This window comes from Melospiza melodia, chromosome 21 (genome assembly GCF_035770615.1).
Source record: "Melospiza melodia melodia isolate bMelMel2 chromosome 21, bMelMel2.pri, whole genome shotgun sequence".
Lineage (NCBI taxonomy): Eukaryota > Metazoa > Chordata > Aves > Passeriformes > Passerellidae > Melospiza > Melospiza melodia.
Window position 1 is genome coordinate 5939062 of NC_086214.1, and position 20957 is coordinate 5960018.

Genomic DNA, 20957 nt, shown 5'->3' on the forward strand with positions numbered 1-20957 from the left:
CTTTGGGTACAGAAAGCTCTGCTGGGGGGCAACAGATTTTTCTCTATGTGGGAAGGGGAAGAGTTGATGTTGTGAATGGTGTCCTGACTATGATGGAAAAATCTCTCAAAACAGGAAAGTTTTGCAGCATTTGCTAGAAATGATTCAGGCTACATTTGTCTGATTTCTTCTGGAAGATCCCAGCAACCAAGATGGTGTGTATGTATTTTGTCCCTGGCTGCTTCCTTCTGGACTCTGTGGTCTGCATTGTCCCAGAGGAACACAGGTATGTATCTCTGTGATTTGTAGATGCAGTTCCAGGCATTTTTTTTGTAGCTGGGCACAGACACATTCAGAGCTTTCAACTGGCAGTGGAAGCAGATTAAAAATCCTCTTCAGCTTCATAAAATGCAATGCCTAGAGTCATCTGAACTGTGAGGCCATGAAGGAAAACTAGTTTTTAAGGCTTTTTTAAAATGAAGTAGAGATTTGATACTTTATGTTGGTTTCATTTCCTCTAAAGGATTTTGACAAACTATGAATATGAATGCCTCAAATTTCATGTTTTCCCTTTTTGGATATAGCAAAATTAGGACGGCCTTTCAGTAGTATGGCCACAGACAGAGGAAGAACAGACATGTCCAGGAGAAAAATACAGCCATCCCATGGGAATGAACAGAACAGAAAAGGGCTTGGTAATCCTAGTTTTGGGAGCTTATCTCCAGACAAGGGATTTCTGCTACACGACAAACCCTAAAACACTTTAATTACAACTGCAGAAGCAGTCGTAGTGGAGAGAAGTCACTTGGAGTGGGGCTTGGCTGCCTGAGCTCTCATCTTGGGCCCTTGGACACATGCCATGACTAAGTTTTCCTTTTGTAGAACAGAAAGGTTTCTCTTGATGGTCTTCATAAAGCTTTTTTGAAATCTTTTGGTGAAAAGGGCCATAGTGACTGGGTGCTGGTGGCGTGTTCACGGCAGAATCAGCGTGATCTGAAGTCAGAAGGACCCTTGAACAGAACCTGAACCAGTTTTATTGCCTAAGCCCTGCTTTATGAATACCTGAGGCTGAATTTAACTGCTGTTGGTCAGTGTGGTGTCAGTGGTGCAGCACAGAGATGCTCACACTGCACCCCAGAGCAATCCCATTGCTGGGAGTGGCTTGGAGGCCCAGTCCTTGCCACCTCCATTCAGCCCCTTGTGCTGAGGAGTGGGGCAGGAATGGGGACAAACAGGCTGCTCATCTTTCCATCCGTTCATCTTCCATTCCAACCATTCACCCTTCCAGCCATTCATCCTTCCAGCTTCACCCTTCCAGCACTACAGCACACACAGGGCCGGTTTTATGTTGTTGACATCTCTGTATTACCTCTGTAACACACATGCAAAGTGAATGGGATTTTCTCACACTATTTCACCGCACAGTGAAACAGACAAGGATTTCCCATCTGCCACGTGAAGGAATTAACAAGGTACGATTTGAGTATTTCCCTGCTGTTAGTGAAACTTGTCAAGTTCTCCTTCCTGATATTTTTTGGCTTGTGAAAGATCTTCCAGCAAGCTAAGTACAAAGAAAATTAAACAAACCAAAACAACAGCGTTGATTCTCGCTTTAATGCTTTATTTATTTTTTTTTTAAATGAGCGGTCGCAGCCGCCCCTGAGGGCGGGTGGGGTGTGGGGCCGGGCGGGCGCCCTCAGGGGCGGGGTGTCGGCGGCGCGGACTCCAAGTCCCGGCATGCCGCGGGGCGCGGCGCATGCGCGCCGGGCCGGGCTTGAGTGGCAAGTTGTTTGTTCCAGCGAGCACCAGCTGCTCGGCACTCCGGGCTCCGCTGCTCCGCTCCGCGCCCCGCCGGCCTCCCCGCCGCTCCAACTTTTGCACCCTCTGCTCCCTCATCCCCTGCTCCTGCCCCCGGAGCTGGGAAGGGACAGACGGAAGCGGGGAGGGGAAAAAGGAAAAAAGAAAAAAAAATAAGAAGGCACCGACAATAACAGCCCCCCCTCCCCCTCCCCATTCAAAAACACAACATAAACCCCAGGGATAGATGAACTACAAATGAGAAAGAGGAAAAGATGGAACTGCACATCCTAGAGCACAGGCTCAGAGTGGCCAGCATAGCCAAGGAGAGCATCCAGTTGTTTACCTATGGATTAATCAAACTTGCTTTCCTGTCCTCTAAGACGAGGTAGGTGCTGGGGATGGGGCAGCGGGGGAGGGGGTGTCCCCCTTGCGGGGGGACAGTGCTGGGGGCCGATCCCCCTCGCTGCGAGAGGACTGGGTGCTGGCAGGGCACCCTCCTTCCCTCCGAGGGGCTGGAGTGGGGGGCACTGCCTTGCGAGTGAGCAGGGCAACCCCCTAGGTAAGGGGGTGGGTTGGAAAGGGGGTTGATGGCTGCTCTCCTCCTTGGGGGAAAAAAAAAATAGAGTCCTGGGATGGAGGGGGGGGACAGCGTTGGGGTGGGGGTCACCCTCCTTGCTGCCAAGGGTGCTGGGGTGGGTGATGGCACCTTCCTGCAGTAACTCAGGCTGCTGGGTCAGGGGGAATGTAAGTAACCCTCAGGGATTTTGGGGGGGGGGGGGGGGGTGATGAGACCACCTGCGTGTTCCCGACGCACACCCCCCATCCCAGGACGGGGAGCTGGTGCTGAGGGTCGGCGCTGGAGCTCGGGGTGTCCCCGGGCAGCTGTGGGGCGGCCCCGGGGCTCCTGCCCGCTGCCCGGCCGGGCCGGCCGATGAATGGGAGCAGGTGGGGGCCCGGCCGGGCCGGCCGCAGGCTCGGGGCGCCCGCCGGACAACAAAGGCAACAACAGCAGCCCGAGCCGCAGCAGCAGCAGGACTGGGGTTTTTCCCCTCTGGGGTTTTTCCCCTCTCACTCTCTGTTTTTATTGGGGTTTGGGGTTTTTTGGTTGTTTTTTTTTTTTTTTTTTTTTTTTTTGGTTATTTTCTTCCCCCAGGATTGTTGTTCCTCGCAGCGCTTACAAAAAGAGCGGCTCCTCCACAGGCGGGTTTGTTTAAAAGGAGCTTTTCCAGCGCTGCCAAATTGGGGGATGCATGCCCTGCACTTAAATATTGTGCTGTAGGTCGTTTGGATTGTGATAGCTTTCAGGAAAAATAATATCACAGTGGAAGGCATTGAAGGCACTGTAAGAATTATTATTTTTTTATTTTATTTATAAAAAAATACTGTGGCCCGTTTGTTGGATGTACATAAGGTGCTAGGCCTTTTGCACAAAACAACTTGAATTGCAATTGCAGATTCTTCTGTCTTCACTTAGTTTGTTGACTTCACGCTATTCAGAAAGAGAAATGGGAATGTAAATAACACAATTCAAACTCTTCTTGTTTTTCCTGGCTGATAATTAGTATTTCAGTTTTCTCCCCACTTACATTCTTGTGTGTTAAGGTGGGAAATTTTCTTTGGCAGTAGGAAAATAATGAATAGATATTTAAGAAATAGAAAGCAAATTAATTTGTTTTATTTCAGACTGTAATTCAATGCTCTCTGTTTAAATGCTTACAGATGAATGGACCCATTTGTGGTGTAATTTGATTACAGTCCTTTATCTCAAACTTCATGCCTTGAAATTTCACTCTGATTTGGGGCTTGTCCCATTTGGCTTTCTACTAACATTGTTTGCAGTGTAAAGTATATCAGCACCTTGTTTACTCGTGTCCCTGAATATTCCTTGGGGCATCAAAGGGTCCTCAGTCTTAAGCTTCTATTTTTATGTGTTGTTTCATTGTAATTGAAAGTTGCTGCTGATTTTTTGAAGGTCTTGTTGCTTCCTCTCCCATGCTTAAAATGTCATTTTTACTGTCAACAATGAAGTCTTTAATTTGTCACTCTTAATGCATAGATTGGAGTTTCTTGGGGCTTCTTCTGTTTGTTTGGGATTTTAAAATTTTTATTTATTTTTATTTTTTAAACTTTCAGGAATGGCCCTGTTGTCTTTTTGTTTCACGTTACAGTTCATGTTTTCAATGTTAGAGAGCTGTGAAAGGGTCAGGGCAGTAAGATAGCCCCTTTGGGGCTTATCCAGCATTTGGGGTGCAGCACCTGACAGTTTTGTATTGCCTCTGGTTGCTGTGTTGTCTTTTTACATACACACCCTGAGTATCAATCTTTCCTTACCTTCCATGGAACCTCACTGACCAGGAACAACAGATGTTTGTGGAATGATTTGTTGGCGTGGGGAACTTCTCTTTATTTCCCTTTTGTTGATTTTGTTATTTTTGCAGCCGGCAGAGATGCAGGGGAATCTTGTTTGTGTCATTCTTGAGACAGCTGACAGCACTGAAACGCTTTCTCCTGAGTGCTGCTGCATGCCCTGTGGCAAACAAGGTCCCTGCCCCACAGATCTTCTCTGATCAACACCATGTGTATGAGAAAGATGAGGGTCTCTGGGAGATGTAACTCATTATAAATTTATGACCCCACAGTTTCTCTCTCCTCCTCCTTACAAAAGTAAATATGCTCAAAATTCAACAACTTTTTATAAGGGTGAAAGACAAATCTCCTGTCCCACACAGCCCATGTGCAAAGAACCCCTCAGGGGAGTGAAAGAGGGAGGTGGTCCACATCCCTGCTAATCTGTTCTGAGGAGATAGCAAAGATAACAGTTACTACATCACCTACATCTTTCCCAGTGAGACTTTAAACAGAGTTTTACTCGTGCTGCAAGGCTGCCAGTAAGAAGTAATGATTTGTAGGATAGATGTGATCCAAAGGGGTGACAATGACATCATCAGTATTCTCATGTTAGTCATGCAAGAAACCAGGGTTTTTACACAGCCTCCTGTGAGAAGTCATTTGGAGGGTCTCTTTCATGTTGTCATCCATCAGGGAAAAGGGCTGGAACAGTTATTTTTTTAATCTTGAACATTTTTCATAATCCCCTAGGGAAGGAAATGTAACAAATCTCCCTTTTTATTTGGCCTTTTGCCACACTCTCACACTCTTGCCCTTGTTCATGACACAAGTGTTTTAATTTAGCTTCTGTTACAATAGCAATATTTTCTGGTACAGAGAACAGCACTTTTGAGGCTGTTCTTATGGCCAGAAGCAAGACAGCAGCTAACATGGTGAAGAGGTGAGACCAGCAGTGAATGAAATAGTGGGCTGGACTGAGCTAAAAGGAAAATACTCTTAATCATAACTTTAAATTAGGCATGAGGTATTTTATGCAAAGTTGCATTAAGAGAGGTCGTTTAGGAATAAATAATAGTGGAACTGCTAAGCAGTTACACTGAGGACTGTGCTCTCGGTGTTCTGCTTTTGTCAGTGCAGGCCCACTGATTCCAGCAGGCTCTGCCAGGCACCCCAGTGGAGGAGTGATCTGTGTCGTTTTTAGTGCCATGCTGAAGATTTGCATGTGTCTAATGTTTTGCTATTGCTGTCATCACCATTCTGGTGTTTTATTGATGGTGTTGGTTAGAGCATGGTGCTGATAGCACCAGGACTGGGGCTTCAGCCCTCATACAAGCCACTCACCTCAGAGTTGGATTTGATAATCTTTGTGAGTCCCTTCCAGCTCAGCATATTGAGTCTCTGTGTCTGGCTTCAATGTTCCTTAGTACCAAGGATTCTCACCTATTCAGAAACTGGGCAGTGTTTATGCATGTAAATATAACAACTGTGTGTGGCTTCACCATTGCATTGTTTTTCTTTTGGATGTGCCTTTGTAAATGCTGGTTCTCTGGGGCAGAGAGCTGTGCTCATCTGAAAACTCCTGCCTTCATCTCCCTGTGCGCTGCAAAATGAGCAGCTTCCCTCACACCAAAGTTAAGTGTCTCTGCTTCCTTGGTTAAATTGTCTCATGCTGCTGGGAGAGGTGCCACAAGTAACCTGCTGGAGGGCTTGATACAAATACTGTTCTGCTACATTCCTGGCTTGATTTCCCCCCCCCCCCCCCCAAATTGAAAAATACTTTATAACAGCATCCAGCAAGGAAAAGTTCTGGGTTCTGCGCCTGGTTTAGGGCACCCTGGGTGTGGGTACAGCCTTGGGAAGGAGATGCTGGACAGCAGCACCACACAGAGGGCCCTGGGGGTCCTGCTTGGTGCCAGTGGGATCAGAGCCAGCAGTGCCCTGGGGCCAGCAGGGCCATCCCTGTCCTGGGGCTCCAGGGCCAGCAGGGCCAGCCAGGCCATGAGGGGATTGTCCTACTCTGCTCTGGGGGCCTCACCTCGAGTGCTGTGTGCAGGTTTGGGCAGCACAGTGTGAGAAGAAATCAAACTGTGAGAGAGAGTGCAAAGGAGGCCATGGGGACAGTGAGGCCATGAGGAGAAGCTGTGTGAGGAGCTGCTGAGGGCCCTGGGGCTGGGCAGCTGCAGAAGAGGAGCCTGAGGGGACTCACTGCAGTCTGCAGCTCCCTGGTGAGGGGAACAGGAGGGCCAGACACTGATCTCTGCTTGGTGTGACAGTGATGGCACCTGAGGGATGGCCTGGAGCTGTGTCAGGGAGGTTAAGGCTGGATGGTAGAAACAGGTTCTTCCCCCAGAAGATGATACCAGTTGGAATGGCAGTGATATTGGTGGTAGATGTAAAGTATGCTTGGGTGTCAGCATCTATTCCTGCTGTGAATATGTGCTGAGCTCAGAGGATAAAGTCCAGGAACCTGATGGACAGTATAGCTCATACCATTCCTATGTAGCCAAATGGTTCTTTTTTCCCTGTGTAGTACGTTATGACATGAGAGATGATTCCAAATCCTGGCAGGATTAAGATGTAGACTTCTGGATGACCAGAGAATCAGAAAAGGTGTGGTTATAGAACTGGGTCTCCTCCTCCTGCAGCGTCGAAGAGTGTGATATTGAGGTTGTTACACAAAGGAGTATTGTGATTCCTGCAGCAAGGACTGGAAGGGACAGGAGTAGGAGCACTGTGGTGATTAGGACTGATCAAACAGTGGGGTTTGGGTGGCTGGGCACTGAACAGGCTGCCCAGGGCAGTGCTCACAGCACCAAGGCTGGCAGAGCTCCAGGAGTGTTTGGCCTATGTCACAGACATCTTTTATGAGAAATCCTTTCCTTAGGATTTTTCCTCCTGAGAAGCTGAGAGGCCTCAGGAACAAAATGTAAACATTGATTATCTGCTGCTGTGGAATGCAACAGGTGCATCTGGGATTGGTCTCATGTGGTTGTTTCTAATTAATGGCCAATCACAGTCAGCTGGCTCAGACTCTGTCCAAGCCACAAACCTTTGTTATCATTCTTTCTTTTTCTATTCTTATCCAGCCTTCTGATGAAATCCTTTCTTCTATTCTTTTAGTATAGTTTTAATATAATATATATCATAAAATAATATATCAAGCCTTCTGAAACATGGAGTCAGATCCTCATTTCTTCCCTCATCCTGGGACCCCTGTGAACACCATCACAGGCCAACACTCAGGCACATGGTGTGACTCTTAGGGATGGGGCTGTGCTGGGCCAGGAGTTGGACTCAGTGACCCTTGTGGGTCCCTTCCAATTCAGCAAATTCTGTGATTCCTTTTAGAAGTTAAATCTGCATGGAGGACAGTTTGGAATAATGCATGCATTGAGGCACCAGTGCATGCAACAGATGGTAGAAAGGTGAGCCTACCCTTGTCTTTGGAGAGTATATAAAAATATATGGAGAGTCCAGGAAAATAAAGTGGGGTCTGGGTTCTTGCAAGCACTGGGTCTATGTCATGTAGTTAGCCTGATTTCTGGGTAATGCTTTAGTAGACCCCTGAACATCTGGACTCAATGCTAACAAGTTATGTTTCCTGTCTAGTCCAGTACCTAATCTAAAGATTTGGTGGTAAGCAGTGAAGTGATTGAGGGAGAAAGGTATTATTTAAATTGTAAAGCTATTAAATTATAAATAGAATAAAGTTGAGCAGTTAGTTTGCTCACAGGGCTGGGTGTTTAAATGACCTAATTGTAGGTCATGTGTCAATTGTAGGTCATCACCAATTTTAAAATCTCTGAGGGTTTTTTGATACTCTTTGGTTTGAGATGATCATGATTTCTCAATGCTGAAGAGAAGGAAGAAGTTCTGCATGAGTAAAGGATGAGACCCTGGTCACCTGAAATGTTTAAATGCAGCCATTCCAAAAGCATCTGTCACTCCGGGTTCTTTTTCAAGATGCTCCAGTTTATATTGGTGACTTGACACAGAATTACAGAGATTTTGCAAGCTTACAGGTTTGGCACTACACACAGATGGCTGTCCATTGTGAATGGGATGATTTCCAGAGAAGCTGGATGGGATGTAGTGATCCCACTACAATGGGATGCTTGGAGGCAGAAAGTATTCCTAGTGTGGAGAAGTCATTAAAATTATTCATTCCACTAAAAATGTAGTAAGAAGTAAATGAGGATAAAATGTACAGAATAAGTTGGATTTTCTTTGGGTTGTGAGCAAAAAATAAAACTAGGTTTGTTGTCTTTAAGTTTTTGGTGGTATTTCTGGTAATCTGTCCATTTTGCTTAGTAATAACTGACACCTCTACTTATGAACAGTGTGCTGTTGCTATTAATATAAGTGTTTCTCATTCCCCGATCACTTGTTTACTGCATAGGTGTCCTGAAATTGGAGATACTGTAATAAAAAGTCTATTTTGGACTTCAGAATAGAATAGGACAAACAAGTGCTTAAAATGTATCTGTGCATCATTTGAGGACATTGAGATCAGCAGTCTGTTTCCTTTGGTATGAACTCAGACAAACACATGTTGTTTATGCCCTTATATGAGAAACAGATCGGCCTGCAACACTGCATGATTATCTGGCAAAGCCAAGTTACTCCTATCATTAAAACCTTTTTTTTTTCTGGTCCCTCATGGCTCCTGCCATCCTGTGCATCCCAGCAAGACCACTGAGTAAAGGCTTTTGCCAGTTATAAGATTATATCTACTCATCTAAAACATGTTGCTCACGTTTCCTTTTGTTGTGGCAAAAACTCCCAAATGCCTTGAATATTTTATTTTCTGGGTATGTGTGTATGTGTGTGATATCTGAGGTGTGGGGACTTCTTTTTCAGTGTGATTTGGTGACCATCTGTTACAGAAGGAGTGAGTGCTGATGTCCAGACACCACGGGAGGCTGCAGTGATGGGAAGCCTCGTGGCTAAAGCTGCCTGCCTGCCCTTCCCCAGAGCACTCTGCTGCCCTGTTTGTGTCACCATGGGCATTTATGGTGCTCAGCCTGCTGGTGGATGTTCAGGATGAGTAGAGCTAGTGAGAATCAGCTAACTGAGTAGGTGGAGAGAACAGAGTTTGCTTGTTTGGGCTAAGAAAATATATTAAGATGTTTAATTGTGGATGTCATCAGTTTGTGTTCAAGGCTGCTGGGCTGTGAGAGCATTCTGCAGTGTTTGGACATGTTAAACCTTGGCAGGAACAGGATTCCTTCCTGATGGTCTCTTACTGCTTATCTACAAATGTTATTTTTTCCCTTTATTTTCTGCTTCTGGCTCATGGTTTACCAGTGGGGCACTGCCTGATTTTCTCTTTCTTTGCCTGGCAGTTCTGTCATGCAGTCAGTCCTCAACCTACCATGTGGTCCCATCAGGCTGAGGCTGATGCCAAGTCAGAAACTGACAGGAGTGCTTAGAAACTAAATGAGATTCAAAAGGTGGAATGGAAGAACTAGATCAAACCCAGAATGTAACGCTGGGCAGCACTGTGTGCTGGAGAAATGTTGATTTAGATATTGTACTTTTAAAATAAATAGATATTTGCCTGTAATTTGTAGTGGGATAGTTGTTTGTCCTTATTTCCCATGTTTCAGTTCATTGGGAAAGCTGTCACATAGATGAGATGCATCATCTGTGGATAAGGTACAACATCAGTTATGTAAAAAAAACAAACATCAATGGTTCCTGCTCATATCGAGCTGAGAAACAGAAAAGATGAAAAAAAATTTCCTCTTTTGCCATGTAACTCATTAAAGATCCCCTCAGATGAATGTTTTTTTTTTATTACTTTGAGGTGAATGTCAGTATTTAAATTAAAATGTGGCTTTTATCAGTTAGATGCTCTTCCTGCAAGCTGCTACTGGTGTGCTTCAGCAGTAGAGCCAGTGCAGGTCTGTTATTGGAAAGTATTAATACTGTGCATTTGTCATCCAGAAGTAACAGCTGAATTGTTCATTAACACAACAGTTTGAATCCACAGGCTACCCCTCTACTGAATTATAACTTAAATTATAATAAATAACTTATCTCTATTTGATAGCTGAATTCTTTGACAATGCCTTGGTCATTCTCTATAAACATGTCTTTCCATTGATTTTTTTTAAATCTGTTTAGCACACCAGCTCATTTATCCAACACATATCTTCTTAGTCATCCTGCATGTTAGAGTTTTAATATATTTGGATAAAGGCTCCAATTTCTTTTCTCACCAGAAACAGTATGGATTTGTTCTTTTGTTTACTGCCAACTCAAGAGTAAACTCCAGCTCTGATCTGCTGGTAAAGGAAGAATTATCCAACAGGAATGTGAGGAAATATTTCCATTCATTACAGTTCAGAATCAGCAGAGTAAAGCCTCTGAGCTGCTGTTAGCATTTCAAAGTAAAAAGATCTCTCCTCCCCACCTTCAACTCATCTGAGTTTTGTGTAGATGAGATACATTTGTTAAGAAAGAAAACAACAGGCAAAAATGTTCTATTAAGACACAAAAGAAATGAAGACTTATTAAGCCAGTTCCATTACTATAGAAGCCCTTGTTAGTCCCAGATGTACTACACAAAGTTTTACTGTGCTCACCATTGAAACAGAGAATCTGATCTCATTTTTGTGGTCTGATATATAATAAACATTATGTACTGGTTATTAATGTTTTATTTTCACATCTAAAGAAATGCAGTGAGCACCAAAACTTTCTCACCAACCAGAACAACCTTACTTTGGTCTGTTAAGTGTGGCTTACTGGAGATTAAAATAAAAAGCCTACTTCTGATCTGCAGCCTGCTTTAGGAAGCTCCCAGCAGTAATACCAGAGATACCAGATCTGCCAGCAGATACCAGAGCTGCTGTTTAGCACAGAGTTGGCATGTGGAAGAGAAGAGTGGCAAGTTTGCTTGGTGGCATAAAATCATCCACTCATCCTTTGGGGACCTCTGAGGTATGCTTTTGTGGAAATGCCTGGGTAGGCAAAGTGATTTTTTTTGCAATTTTGTGGTCTGGTTATTGTTTGGTAATGTGATGGAATAAATGTTTTTTAGATACTTACGCTGCTTATTGGCCAGTAATTGTAGAGAGATGTGGGCTGTTGTTGATGGTAAGCTGTCCTTGACCCAAATTTTTTCAATGCAAATTGTTTATCAAGTAGGAACTAAACCCTCTCAGGAGTGTGAATGTATGTTTGGCTGAGATGTAGCTGTAAAGCAGAAGTTCATCTTTTTCTGTGAAGTTTTAGTGTTCCTATTATAGAGGATACTAGAGATGGCATAAGGTGTGCCTGTTTAGGAGTAAAATGCAATCTTGAAGTCTTGTGCAAAGTACTCAAATAGATGAATTTTAAAAGTTGATACTGGGGGAATTTCTGAACCTGAGAGGAGAAAATTTACAAGTTTCAACATGGGTGGAACAGTTAAAAATGTATGTGTGACTCTCCCTGACTTTTTCTGTTCAGACTTTTTAAGAATGTTACACGAAGAGAATCCGGGTAATGATATGCACTGGTTTTAGCCATATCTGAATATTTATCCTAGTTCTGTGATTAAAGATCAGTATTCAGCCCTTTTTTATGCCATGCATGTTTTTACAGGGTGAGTTGGTGGAAGTTGATAAGTCTGAGACCTTGACTGAAATGGCCCATGTTAATCTTGCTTAACATTTGTGGTTTTTATTTCTTTTCCTAAAGAAAGATTGACTCTTTTCCCTTGATAACCTCTAAGGCACTCACTTGCAAATAAATGTATTCTTGGCAGGAATAAAAAAAGGTAGCTCTTAATATTGAGAAGGATATACTCTGCATGCATCTAAGCAACTGTATACATTTACATAGATTTACTTAGTCTTTATTTTTGTGCTTTTTTGAAAATGATAGATGACTTATCATGATTAGTCTTTCAGTTGTGATCTTTTTCAAGCTGCTTTTGGGTGGGAATTGGAGTTTGTAACATGGAAAGCAAACATTTTCATTTGCTCTTTTTAAAGTACAACACAGCATTAAATGTGCTAAGTATTTAGGAAAAAAAATCTCAGCTTATTTTGTGTTTATAACTAAGCAGTGTAACATGACCTGTACTAAACAAATGAAGCCAGTGGTGACTTGAGACTGTGCTTGGCAAGACATTGGAGCTGGGAGGGCTCAGCCTTCCACACCTACTTCTTATTTGCAGGCTGGAAGAAGAAAACCAAATTTACTTGCCTCTTCAGTTCCTAATTTGTTTCCCAACCTGGAATTAACTAGTGATCATTTTGAACTAAACTGAGTAATTGAAATTAGGAAAATATTCACCCATCTTATGGAAGATAATATGCTGTCAGAATCTGGTGTGTTGGATAAGTGGACTGGTTACAGTGGCTTTGTCAGTGACTTCTCCTCAGCTGATGTTTAAATTTGCTTTGGAGTTTGGAGCAGCAAACATATTTTGAGAAATGTTGTTTAAATTATCTCACACCTAAGATAATATTGTCTCTGCAAAAATTTTTTGGATTTCAGGTATCTTTATATCAGATGAGCTAATGTTAAAATAAAATTGTGCTCTTAATTGTTTTCATCAAACTACATGGTTGCAGAAGGGTGGTGCTTCACTTTCACTGCAGATTGCAGGCAATTTATGACATACTGAGATGATGTGCTGTGAGTTGCATGTTATTACCCATTTGGCATTTTTGTAAACCAGGCAGAGTTTTGTTGTGTGTATTTTGTTTGCATCTGCTGAGCCAGCGAGGTGTGAAACCAACCACACACTTGTGGCTCAGCCTCTCTTGAGCTTCCTGCAGGTGAGTCTGGTTTGGGGATGATTTTCTGCTGTGAGTGGTGGGACTGTGTGCTTTGCAATGGTTCCATCTCACAAATTAAGTGGTCACAAATTGACATAGATTATGGTTGTTAAGAGATTTTTCTTCAGGTAAAATGCCAGCAATGTAGAGTGGTTATAGCAATTTTTTTGCAAACAAAATCAATGCTTCATTATGGAAAATAAATGAATTAAGTAGCTGCATTGCAGACAAGGTACAGATGTGCAAAACAACTGGAATCCTAAGGAACACAGCATCATTTTTAACACAGATTTTGTTTCTCAGTGATTGTTTTCTTGTCAGTACACCTGACAAACGGCGTAACAATATTTTGATGACTGCCAGAAACTACTTTGTTACACCAGTTTGATGCTGGCTAAACACAGAATAGTAAGCAAGAATTTGGTTTGACCAGAGCAGGCTTTAGGTTTAATGGGGAGAAAAATGAAGGGAGGTGATAAATGCCAGAGCTGGAGCTTGGATGGCTCATGACTGCCTGGGAGCCTCATGTGGGACTCAGGTTAACACAGCAGTGGAGCCTCAAGCTTTTTGTGCAGTTTTCAGTCCAAGCCTGGCACATTGTCACAAACATAGAAAACAGCAAATCCTCACAGAATGGGTGAGGTCAAGCAGGATCTCTGAAGATCAGGTAGCCCAGCCCCCAGCTCAAGGCAGAGGCTGCTCAAGCAGCTTGCTCAGGATTTTGTCCATTGGGATCTTGTGCTTAAAGCCATGCATGGAGCTTTGCTCTCTGCTCTCTTAACATGTTGTTGACCTCATTCACATGGTAATGCTTTGCTCCATTTGGCATTACTTTGACACAGCATTATAATGTGTGATTTAATGTCTCATCTCAGCATGACCAAGTGTTTCTTAAACTTAAAAGTGAAACTGTGCGGCCTCTTGGTTATGGAGAGAACTGTTGGTATGAATGAGGCTGTTTGCTGTAGTAGTTCATTGGTGCTTGGTGAACATTTCAGGTGAAACTGTTTATTGCCTTTAAACTGAGAAAAACTAGCTGAAACAAACTAGATGCCAAAAAATTCCATAGCTTGGGTAGAGCAAAGCTTGCCTTGGGAAAGGGCATGTGCTCACTTCTGTGCTGGTACAGACAACTTAATTACAATTTGTAATGATGTTGGATAGATGCACAAAGCTAATGAAGCTACTGCTACCCAAGCCCTCTATGCAGAAGTTTCATTTGTGTCCTTGAGCTAAGTAAGGGAAAGTATTAGAATGCCATGAACTCCAGATGTGACTCAGTTTGACTTTAAGTGCAGCATTGTGTGCTGCATGCCCTGCAGTAAATGTGGTGCTTTGGTTATTATGCAGTTTCTGAAATTCCACTGTCAGAGTGGCCATGTGATGGAGCCTCACTGTAGGGAAGTGTTTTCTCTGTACTCTTCCTATTGCCATCAAGTTACTCCAAGCTTTTCTGAGTGGTTCTTAAAATTCCTGTACATACAATCATGCTGTTGGCTTTATGCCTTATCACATTTCCCAGCCCAGTGCTGTATTCCAGGGACTCCTAAGGTTTGATCCCAGTTTGTTTGTAGGGAAAGCCTCATGGCTGAGGAAGGGTAAGTTTATAAGGCAAAGGTTTGCATGGAATCACTGAGCTATCCCCTGGTAGCTCTTATGCTGTGACAGGCCAGAAATACTTCTTGTTTGCACAGGAGTGTGAAATCAGGCCAGAATGATTAATGTAAATGTAAATTTATGTGTCCTGTACCCGTTTGAATGGCTTTGTTCATTCGCATGGTGTTTGAATTGTAATTTTAGGCAATGATTTAAATATGAAGTAGTCCTGAAACAATACAGTTGCCTATTGGCTTTTCATGATCTTGTGAAGCAGTGTATTTTGAATGGCTATCTCATTATAAAGGTGATAATGACATAACTATTGGTAGCAGGAAAAAAAAAAAAAGAACAAAGTCAGAAATGCTAAATAATATGTTCATGTATAAGTTACATGCTTAGTGTAAAATTGGTGTCCAAGATGTCCATGAGCAGACGTTTGAAATTAATTTTCTTCTATGTTTACAGAAGCATTGAGGCTTAAAACTGGTACATAATTGGCTGTTAATCCATTTTTTTATAGCCTTCCATGGCAAGTTACTGCTGTTTATCTCTTTTTGAGATTTCCTAGTGCCATGACCATGTGCTTTTCTTAGAGATGAGTGGATGGCCACACTACATAAAATCTATTATAAAGATAGGATCTGTTTTTAGGTGCAGCCTCTGTTGGCTGGATAACTTAGGGTGTACTGGGAGCATCATAGCAAAGCAGTTGATGAAATTCCTGTCCCTGATTCAACAGTTTCCATCTCCAGTGTTTTGGAAGTTGCTGTTAACTTATTGAGTGTGTCCAAGTTCAGGAGAGAAAAAAATAAACAAACATCAGACCCCCTACACTTTGAAGCCACCTCATTTTGTTTATGTTTATAGTACAGACTCACAGTTGGAGTAGTGTGGCTATGGGCTGGTTAATTCAGAGTTGGAGTGGAAATTATTGACTTGTTAACCTGTTTTACTAAGGAGAATGAATGGTCAGATGATTAGATCTTGTAAGGAGAAAAACTATTTATTTATATGGGTATAAGGTGTGTGACTAGCAATGGTGTTAACCTTTCTTCAAAACTATAGGGGAGACTATCTATTTGTGTTACTAGTATCCCACTTTGAATATTACATTTTCTCACTTTCTGTTTTTACAGTAATCATTTTTCCCTCTTACTTGGGTTTGAAAAAATTCAGTGACAGGAGCAGTTCCTGGATTCAAAATAGACTGATACTCATACTTTTTCCTAGGTCTGTTAAAACATCCTCCTGGTTATATATTCCTTGCAGGATCAGCACAGCAAAAAAGGACATGATAGAATTTCATCTGCTCCTTAAGTGAGCCTTGCATAAAACAAAGTTTAAAATTAATTAGGGCTTAGCTCTTAAGCTCTTGTCAAATCTTCTCATTGTCAGGTTTTCTTCCCACTTAAAGCTCACTTTATATCAAATCGGTGTGAGGTACATGATATTACTTTCAGAATCACCTAAGTTCCATTAAAAAAACTAAACACCTGGGTACCCCAAGGGTCACTGGGAGCCAGCAAGGCTTGAACTCCAAAAATGGTTGTTGCTATTTGAGGGGGGAGATGCTTAAGGGCTTTAAAAATTTTGCCTCCTGCTCAGACTAGCTGGTAACTTTCAGGACAGGAGTAAAGTAAAAATGCACCAAAGGGAAGGAGAGGCTTAGTGTGGCTGCTCATGTGGGCAAGAGTGAAGATATACTTCTGAGAATCAGTATAGGGGGTCAAAAATGGGGATCTCTCTTCCTCTCTCATAGCCAGGTGGGCTGTGGGCTGGCTTCACTCCATGTCTCCAGCAGCATCTGGCCCTGTGCTGCCCCAGCAGTGCTCCCTGCAATCCCTGGCCCCCAGTGGGTGCTGCAGGGTCACCCACACAGCGTGTGTCAGCTGCACCCCTGGGAGCTGGGCAGAAGCTCTGCCTTCCTTTGCAGAGGAGGAAACTGAAGTACATAGATGGTGAGTGCCCTACTGTCCTGGATTAGGGCAAATCTGGGAGAAAAACCTCTAAAGGGGTTCCTCTAGAAAGTAGATTCAACTGGTTTGAGAAAATATTTCCTTAGAGAAAAGGTAAACAAAACCTGTTTATTTAACAGGCAAAGCATTCACCAGCACAAAAAAAACTGAACAATATTAAACAATAGAACCTTGCTGTTCTGAAGAGATGCAAATTCACAAAGTCCTTGTAGCTCAGTCTCTTATCAGTCCCTCCTGCACTGGAAAATGCCTTGTCCCAGCCCTGGTGGGCCACAGGTGTGAGCTTCCAGTGTTCTTCTGGGTTTTCAGTCCACAGCAGGTTTGAACAGTTCCAAGAAAAAGAAAAGCCACAGTCCAGGGCACTTCACTGCCTTAGCTAGCTAAAAAAAAAACTAACTAAAAAGCAAAGGAGAGCTCTGTCCTGCTGTCTGTCCATGGTGCAGGAAAGAATGCAGGGGAGCAAGTGCAGTGTCTGAAAACAAACCGTGCTTCTTCTCTTCACCCCTTCACTCTCAGAACCAGCCTTAAAGGTGCAAAACTTAATATCCAGCATAAACAGATCAGATTATTGGGGATACAAGCATCATTTAGGCAACCCAGGATTCTTACCCATCTCATTTAGCAGGTCTGCAGTAGCACCTCACTCTTGTTCTCCACATCCTGCAGAGGGTTCACCACTAGGACCACCCCTTTGTTGTAGGACAGATGAAGGCCATGTTTTCAGCCCATGTGTGTATTAGCCACTTTGAAGTCCTTGTCATTCAGCTGCTGCTGTCTTTTGTGGTTTTTTCTTCCTAGTTTTGGTAGGCTTTGTGCATCTATCCAACATCATTACAAATTGTAATTAAGTTGTCTGTACCAGCACAGAAGTGAGTACATGCCCTTTCCCAAGGCAAGCTTTGCTCTACCCAAGCTATGGAATTTTTTGGCATCTAGTTTGTTTCAGCTAGTTTTTCTCAGTTTAAAGGCAATAAACAGTTTCACCTGAAATGTTCACAAAGCACCAATGAACTACTACAGCAAACAGCCTCATTCATACCAACAGTTCTCTCCATAACCAAGAGGCTGCACAGTTTCACTTTTAAGTTTAAGAAACACTTGGTCATGCTGAGATGAGACATTAAATCACACATTATAATGCTGTGTCAAAGTAATGCCAAATGTTGTCTCTCCTTGTACCTTGAGAGAGCAATGTGAGTTAGAAGATGTCTGTACAATCTTCCAGTAGTAACAGCAGTGTTCCTGAAACTCACAAAGAAAACCACCAGATATGTACTCATATAGGCCACATTTATGTGTATTTAAATGTGGCATTTAAATACACATAAACACATATATATGTATGTATACATATGAACATGAGTGCATTATGTCTGTAGCTGTATACATGTGTCATTCCAAAGTCAGAGTTCTCTTGAAATGGAAATTGCCTCAGTTAGAAAGTAGAGGTAGCTCCTGCTGACAAATAAAACCACATGTTTTTAGGAGCTCTAATAGTTGTGCTTCAGGACAGAGAATGCCTCTCTCCCACTCTCCTTCAGACAACAGCTGCCACAATGAAGCCTGAATATGAAGAATACATTTTTTCTGTGCCTGTATCCTGGGCTCTGGGAAGACTGAAGAGTTCAGAACAATAGCAGAATGTGGAGCTGCCAGCAGGCAGTCTGAGTGGACAAGTATAATCATGCACCACTCAGCTTTCAAGGAAATTACAGTTAGTGCGCTGACTTGCTCATAATAGCGATCCATTGTTTGGCTTAATAACTTATCAGCTCTCCAGGAGCCAGCTAGTGATCACTGTCATCATACACTGCTAATCATTCTGTTCTTAAATTATCCCAAGATGAACTAAGGACCCATCACATCACCTATTAACCAGCAAACTGAGTGCACTATAATTTTTTTTTTTTTAAGCTAGAAGGAATGATATTGCCTACTTTTTTTCTTTTCTTGTTTTGTCATTATCTTTGTCGTATGTAATTGTGCCTGTAGGTTTTTTTTTTTAATGTCTGGTTGAAAGGACACTGTCAAATTGTGTTGGGATATTTTTAGATAGATAGAGTTTATGTTAAATTGTGAGGGTTTTTTTGTGGCAACTACTAGGGAACTGAATCGGAAACCTGCTTTTTAAGGAGCATTTGGTTTTCATAATGCATTTTTGGCATGGGGTGATTTTTTTTTTTACGGTGCTTTTCTGTAGTACCTGGGTCCCTGTCAATCATTAGTAAGTGTAGCTTGAGAATTCCCCTCTTTATGGGTGAAGAGTGATTATCCCTCTTAGACAAATGTAGAATTTAGGCACAGGAGGATAGCATGATTTACCCAGAGCCGTGCAGGGAGCTGTAGAAGAGCAGGAAGGAGAAGGAAGCTGGTTTGAGTCCTGATCCCAGGAGGCCTTATATCATGCTGAATACATTCTGCCTTCTTACTGAGGGTTATTTGTGAGTTCTGAGCTGCCAGCACTGAAGGAGCCCTGGAATATTTCTTCTGAAGGAAGAGTGGCCACAGCCTCATTTGCAGAATTGATATGAAAGATCCTAGAATGGTGCAAAGTACCAAACCTGTTGGGACACCTTTTTGTGGTTAGGAGTGCACAGACATGCGAGTCACGTGAGCAGATCTCCAACCTGTTCCATGCTCAGGACTGAAATGGGAGTTTGTGAAAAGGGGAGGGAAAACAGATGCATGTGCCCAACTGAAACAGGCTCCTTGCTGTTGTGAACAGTTCAGGCAGCTGTGCCATAGCTTCTCCTGATCTTAGGAATTGTGCAAACTGTGGGGTCAGCTGTTTTTATTAGACCAGAACAAGTACACCAGGATTTAAATTAAACCTTGAGCATTTCTGTGGTTTTCTTTAAATTTTCATGTCTCCTGTGTCTGTCTTGCAAAGACAATTGTATCTCTTGATCACTGATTACTAGAATTAAAATAAGAACCCTTCTGCTCCAAGGGTCCTTTTTTCTATTGCCTGGCACATCTATGTCTCATGAAATGTCATGTTTCATGTTTTGAGAAGATGCTGTCTCTATGTGAGAAAACACACATATTCTTGTCAATAGTCTAACTCAAATTATGTAGGGTTTTGTATATTGTATTGAAAAACACAGATCCAGCCTTGGTTAATAAACAGAAAAGATCAGGATGTTACAAAATGGTGATCTCTACAGAGACTAACCTTTGCATGTACTTCAAATGCATCACCTCCTTTTGGCAGCAAGAAGTGAAAAAAATGCTGAGTAGGTATGTCATGTCCCCAAGGGAAGTTCTGTAATAAGGAAATACCTGAAGCTTACAGGTGTGGCTTTCTGTTTTCCATGAAAGTATTTCCCACTTCTGCAGGAGTTTACCATCTTTCTTTGAAAACAGTTGTTCAGGTTGCAAGTCTGTCCTGTTTTATTGGCTTTATTTGCTGTAGGGCCAACAATTGGCATTCAGCCCAAACTCCAGGGTTGTACCAGTTCAGTGTATTTTGCACTGTACAAAGTTGAAAAGCGTTGCCAGATGAAAAAATAGAATTGAATTGGAAAGCCTAAAACCTCCTGTGCCAACCTGTTCTTTAATACAACACAATGGCTGTGCAATGATTTACTTTACTGTGTGTTTTGAAATGTGCCTGACTCAGTAGTTATGCTTGACCAGAGCTTTCTCTTGCAAGGAGTATTTCTTTCTTTGCCCTGTCTACAGATACAGGAGTGGAAATGTCAATATTCAAGGCAATGATTTTGTTACAAATCTGCTTGGGATGCCCTGATAACCCAGTTCTCTGCATAGCAGAGTCAACAAGTTTCTCTGTGTTGATGTTGGTGAGTTAGAGCCCAGGCTGAAATATTCACGTTGGAGGGAATGTTTCTGTAAAACCCTGTTAGTGCAAACTGGACCTCAATATGCTTGAGGTTTCTGGGAAAATACCCTTTTTAGCTTAGCATGCCATGCATTGGGATCCTTGGATAATTTGTGTTTTTCATTCATATTAAAGTCAGGTCTTGATTATCTGTGGTCAAATGTGTGAATACTGAAAATCCTGTACTAAGAGGACAAAACATCCCATTTGGATCTAGATGAGCAGACTAAAAGCAACATGGCATTTTGCTGTTGGTTTCTCAGCCTGGGAGAATCAGCAAGTGACAGGATTACTGATGGTTCTTTCCCCAGCATCACATTCCAGACTCATATTTATGCTTTCTGCTGCTTTAACTTTTATTTTTCCAAGGCTCTCCCATCCCTTTGTTCTCCTGGCTCGCTGGTGTTTATAGTGCTCCCATCTTTTTGCAGGTCCACCATGGTTTGAAGCCATTGTTTGTTGTGAAGTGTCAGTGTGAAGATGCTGGTGCTTGGTTTGGTAGTTACCTAAGCCTTGCTCTGTTACCTCTTCCTCTTTTATTGCTCCTTTGTGGCTGTGAGATTCTGTTCAATGCTGGTTTGTTGAAGAAAAAAGTCCATGGTGGCTCTGTGCCATCATTTCAAAGAACAACTATTC

The 20957-nt window shown here is 42.6% G+C and overlaps 1 protein-coding gene across 3 annotated transcripts in view; it reads left to right on the forward strand.

The window, feature by feature from the left end:
* The first annotated feature begins 1780 nt into the window (after window positions 1-1780).
* Window positions 1781-20957, forward strand: part of CASTOR2 (cytosolic arginine sensor for mTORC1 subunit 2) — a 123978-nt gene continuing 104801 nt past the window's right edge. For 2 of the 3 annotated variants that reach the window (XM_063174178.1, XM_063174180.1), the window contains exon 1: window positions 1781-2164. In XM_063174178.1, coding sequence (XP_063030248.1) covers window positions 2052-2164 — 113 coding nt within the window. In that variant the 5' untranslated portion in view covers window positions 1781-2051. The remainder of the gene's footprint in view (window positions 2165-20957) is intronic. The other variant, XM_063174181.1, reaches the window with a different exon arrangement.